At 59.5% G+C, this 5,223-nt stretch overlaps 1 protein-coding gene across 1 annotated transcript; it reads right to left on the bottom strand.

The window, feature by feature from the left end:
* Positions 1 to 1,381: 1,381 nt before the first annotated feature.
* On the bottom strand, positions 1,382 to 4,293 carry LOC131088311 (PHD finger protein 7-like). The gene is given in 12 exon segments (XM_058032252.1): positions 1,382 to 1,502; positions 1,607 to 1,652; positions 1,753 to 1,871; positions 2,017 to 2,130; positions 2,345 to 2,488; positions 2,490 to 2,534; positions 2,536 to 2,703; positions 2,780 to 2,904; positions 3,192 to 3,293; positions 3,379 to 3,470; positions 3,795 to 3,905; positions 4,275 to 4,293. Coding segments are annotated over 12 exon segments (1,206 nt in total).
* Positions 4,294 to 5,223: the final 930 nt, after the last annotated feature.

Here is a 5,223-nt window from a genome sequence, read left to right as displayed (position 1 = left end):
CCTTCTTTGGTGCCCAACTCCTCTGTGCCTCCAAAGAAGGAAAACTTGAAAGAACTCGTCTCCTGAGTTGCGTCGTCCTCAGGCAAAGGTCCCAAATGGTCGTCTGGGGCAGAGTCCTGTGCATCCTCTTTGTCCCAGGGTTTTTCCTCAGTCTATTCTGGGTTGTTCTTTAAAGGTCTTTCAAAGAACAAACCAGAATAGACGGAGGAAATACCATCTATTCTGGTTTCTTCCTTGAAAGGCCTCTTTCAAATCCGCAGCAATGCTGTAGAAGTTGTCTTCAGACACTTGAGGCAGTGTCTCACTCTCTTTCTTCTTATTTTGGCTTTACTGAAATGAGATTGTTCAAGGATAGCAACACAGCACACGTCCTTTTCAGACACAGCTTCCCTAAGAGCCACCTTGCTCTGAATGTCTCCCTAAGCATATCCAAGCCCATTAAGGAGTGCTTCATTATCAAGGGTAAGCACTGGGGAGACATCTGAGGTTGGAGTGTAAAGGCAGGACCAAGAGTCCTTTTTAATTAGCCACATCCTTAAGTGACTTTTCACTGGCTACACGGTTGCACAGAAATCAAGGTATTTAGCACAGATTTCTTCCTGCCAGTAGAAACATCAAGAGCTAATCGGGTTTGCTCACAGAGCTGCACAGCTCAGGGTCCCCGCACTGACTGTTCTCACCTTCACTTCCGGCAAGGAACACACGGCCTCGAAAGAAAAGATGACGGCGCTACGTGCTGCTGTTGGAGGTCCCAGTTGAGGTCCGACGTCGCTGGTGGGAGCGGCTGCTCCTGCGCGATGTCCCCGACCACGTCCCCCTACGCCTGGGCCTCTCAGCACGGGCTGCTGTCCTCCTGCTCCTGTCCTGGCGACTCCTGGACCGCAGAGTTTGAGTCGAGGTCCGGCGTGGCTGGCGGGAGCGGCTGCGTCTGGGGGGCGTCCCCGATGATGTGTCCCTTCGCCTGGGCCTCTCAGCCCTTGGCCTTGTCCTGCTGCTGCTGCCACGGCGACTCCTGGAGCGGACAGGTGGACTCTGGGCCCAGCCTTGCTGGCGGGAGCGCCTGCGTCTGGGGGAAGGCCCTGGCCATGTGTCCCTTCGCCTGGGCCCCTCAGTCGTTGGCCCTGTCCCTCTGTTCCTGTCATGGCAACTCCTGGAGCGGACAGGTGGACTCCGGGCCCAGCCCTGCTGGCGGGAGCGCCTGCGTCTGGGGGATGTCCGTGATGGTGTCTCCCTCCGCCTGGGCCTCTCAGCCCTTGGCCCTGTCCCACTGCTCCTGTCACGGCGACTCCTGGACCGGACAGGTGGACTCTGGGCACGACTTTGCCGGCGAGAGCAGCTTCGCCTGCGGCTGGGCCCAGCACGTCTGGAACGGACCCTGTCCTCAGGGTCCGGGGACGTGCTGCGTGTTGCCCTTGATCTGCTGATGCTGCTGGTGTCCAGTGAGGAAGATGGCAGCGCCTGCTGCCATGCTGTGTGGTGGGGCCTGCTGTGGCTGCCCGTCTCTGCAGATGGAGACGGGGAAACCAGCACCAATGGCACAGGGCTGTGGGAGCTGGGGCTGATGGCCTCAGATTCTGACCAGCCACGAGCAGATTGTCGTCCTGACTGTCTGGCCGGCCTGGGGCCATTGAGCTCTGTCTCATCCCGGGCGGCTGTAAGGCAAGCAGGAATGTCAAAGATCGCCCAGGCCCCGGCCAGGCCAGGCCAGAGCAGTGCCCCCAGCCCAGGGACACCGGGGACTTTGACTCATACATGTTCCGAGCCCAGCACAGCTGTCACACTCCCATCTCTGTGTGCTGTTCCTCAGGCCAGAGCAGCGCCTGTGGGTGCCCTCAGCAGCACAGGAGGAGCACAGGAGCAATTGCCAGGGCCTGGGGAGGCAAACAGGCTCATAGCACTGGAACAAAGTGTACCAGCACGTGGTTGTCTGGCCAAGCGCTTCTGGTTCTTCCCGCTTTGAGACCTCGCCGAGACACAGGTTCCCTGCAGAGCCCCAGATGCAGCTTCCCAACTTACCCCTGTTCCTCTGCCTCCTCCCTGCCCCCAGGGTAAAGGCAATCCCTGGCATTGCACTGGCCGTGCCTCACTCCTAGATCTGCGAAGGCATCGTTGTCCTCCCATGTTGGGTCTCTGATGGAGAAAGGAAGAGATGATGAATTTCTGCTGCTCTCCCTCACGGAGGTCCAGGGTGCCCCAGCTCTTTCTCCAGAGCTTTTCCAAGTTGTGGGTGAAGCTGAAGCCCTGACTGACGGGACAGGGCAGGGCCAGGGCTCCTGGGGCAGGGCCTGGCACAGCACAGCACTTGCACCCTCCTGCCTGGTGGGCCAGGCAGAAGGACACCAACCTGAAGGGGACTCGGATCCCCATAATGAACATTTCAACAGGGAATTCCCTGCTGTCTCTGCACAGCGGGCACTGGAAATACAAAGCACCAGCGCACAAGGCCTGTCCCTGCAGGGCAAACAGAGGCAGGGTGAGCGAGGCCCTGCTGCTGCTGCTGAGCACCTGCTGTGCCCCGGGGCTGAGCGAAGGGCTCCTACCTGGATGCAGTCCCTGTGGAACCAGGCCCTTTTGCACGTTGGGCACACCAGGGTTGTGAAGGTCTTTCTGTCCTCCACAGGCTCCAGGCAGATGATGCAAACGGTGTCCGGCTCAGGAGTCGCCTCCACCATCTGCTCTGGACGGTGCTCAGGGCAGAAGGACCTGGAGGAAAATGGATGGGGAAAGTGAGAAATGCTGGATCATTCCCCAGAGGTGGCCATAAAGAGAGATGAGGTACCTGAACGGAATAAGGTATACATTGACACAGCCGCCCTCCTTGGCACAGGGCAGGTGGAACCATCTGTCACAGTCCTCCGTGCAGCACATGATGGTTGCCCCGCTCTGGCCGCAGACGCAGCAGCGCTGGAAAGAGCCAAGCAGCCGCATCAGCAGCAGCAGCAGCAGCCTCGAGGCCTCCCCGGGCAGCCGCAGGGCTCCGGGCAGGGCACAGGACGTGGCCGCTGCCGGCTCCCAGCCCACAGAGCCGCCTGCTGGAGGAGGGAGGCTCCTGTGCCAGGGCCTCTGTGCCACAGCTGCTGGGAGCCAGACTTTGTCCCGGCTGCTGGGCCGGCCTTTCTTTCCTGCTGTCTGGGCTAAGCTCTGGCAAACCTTGCCAGGCACAAAGCTCCCTGCTCTTGTCAGGCTCTCACCTTCTGTGCTGCCCGCCGCACTGCAATTAGCAGATCTCGTGGGAGAAAGTCCATCACTCCAACGTGGCGTTTCTCTTGCCGAAATAGCAGACTGGCAAAGAGCTGCAGGCAAGGGGAGGAGCTGATGAGGAGAGGGCGGCAGGAGCTGCCCATTGCAAAGGTGGAGGGAGCGCCCGGAGCCACTCACCAGGCAGAACACGTGGGCACAGAGCCCACCCTTCTGCAGTTTGTCACCGCACATGTCCGGGTCAGCCTCGGCACGGCGACACAGCATGCAGGCTGCAGGGGACAGAGCCAATGGCACGGGGCACGAGCAGCTCTGCGGGGCTCAGAGCCTGCAGCAGCTTGGGCCCCGAGGCTGCTCTGTCCCTGCCTGGCTGATGGGCAGGGCTGGAGGCCTTGCAGAGCAGGGGCCATTGTGGGCACGGCTGTCCCAGGAGCTGCCCCCTGGCCCAGCTGGGCCCCACTTGGGCAGGAAGGAGGCTCCCAGCCCCGGCATGGCCGAGCAGCTCCTGCCTCCCCCTGCCTCTGCTCTCATCCCCACGCTGCCTGCTGCCACAAGAGCCCCTGGGCCAGGCTGTCACAGGGCTGCATTGCCCTCACCTGGCTCCCTGGCACCAGGGCCCTCCTGCTTGCTGTCAGACATGGCGGCTGTCTCTCCTGCGTCGCAGTCCTCGAGGGACGTTGTCGCTGCGAGGTGCAGATTCTCTCGGTCTAGGGGAGAAAGAAGGGGGGGGAGTTTGCAGAACAGGCCCAGAACCACGAGGTTCTACTCCCTGCTCAGGCCTGCGTGAGCCCTGCTCCTGTCCGCTTTCTCCTCCCGTCGTCGCGCTGAGGAACACCGCAGTGTCCTGGCTGTTCCTCTGCTGATTCTGGGAAGGGAGAGGCAGCTGAGGCTTCAGCACAGGCCCAGAGGCCCGAGGTGTGGGGCCCCTCTGGTCCCTGGGCAGCCACGTCCCCACCCTACCTTCTCCTCCCGGTGTCAGGTCGCACTGACGCTCGACCTGAGCCCAGCGTCCCCTTTTGTGGCCTTGGTGGCCCGGCACAGGTCACAATGGCCACTCTGACGTCAGAGCCATGTACCCAAAATCGGGGCAGCCATGGCCTCAAGTCCCTGGCAACCACTTGTGGCGGCCCCCTCGGGCACCGAGCTTCTGAGATGGGTCCGAGCGTTTGCTCAGGGTGGAAGCACGGCCGGGAATCCGGCAGCAAGTGCAGGGTCAAATGCCAGGCCCTGGGGCAGCCAGCCAGGGTGGCACTGTGGGCAGGGAGGTGCTGTTCAGGCACTGCCACGCCAGGGCTCTGGCCCCGGCCAAGGGCAATCTCTGCTCCTGCCCCTGGCAGGCGGTGGCCCAGAGAGCCCGTGCGGAGTCAGCTGCACTGCAGGGATTCAAATCCTGCTCTAGGTGAACTGATGTTCTCCTCAACACCTGTCTGCATAAAACTAAGATGAACCTGATTTGATGCTGCTGCTGATCACCATTGGGTACTGGAGATAAACCTGGACACCACCACAGCTGCCTCCAGACCTCAGTTATCTGTCATCCTATGAACTAACAACTTTCACATTTCATATAAATGGAAAAATTAGTATTAAGCTTCTGAAAAAGGTCATCTTTGATACTGACTCAGTGGAAAGACACAAAATGCACTGAGAATTTTGTGTGTACATTTGACAGGAGAGCTTGCAACTGTCCTCCACTCAAGTCAAATACAGGAGGATGCTTTTCCTACATTATATAAACTTTGCCAGTTTGGTCCGTGCTTTCCTACTAGAAAATACATTGGAAAAATTCAGCAAGAGAAGCACAAACAATTCTTGTCAGTTTTTCTCTTTCGTGTCTTTGCAAACATGCTCCTGGAAATCCAGATCCATGACTTCTAGAACAATCAGTGGCATCTCTGGGAAGCAGGGCAGGGGCTGACAGGCAGGGACACCCTGCAGCTGCCTGATGCTGGGGCAGCAGGAGTTTGTCCATTTTCCTGTCTCCATGGCAGAGCCACCTTGGCTGGGAAACGATCCCTTCACTGC

The sequence above is a fragment of the Melospiza georgiana genome, chromosome 11 (assembly GCF_028018845.1).
Source record: "Melospiza georgiana isolate bMelGeo1 chromosome 11, bMelGeo1.pri, whole genome shotgun sequence".
Taxonomy (NCBI): domain Eukaryota; kingdom Metazoa; phylum Chordata; class Aves; order Passeriformes; family Passerellidae; genus Melospiza; species Melospiza georgiana.
Note: the sequence above shows the minus strand (reverse complement) of the source record. Positions and strands in the feature narration are given on the sequence as shown.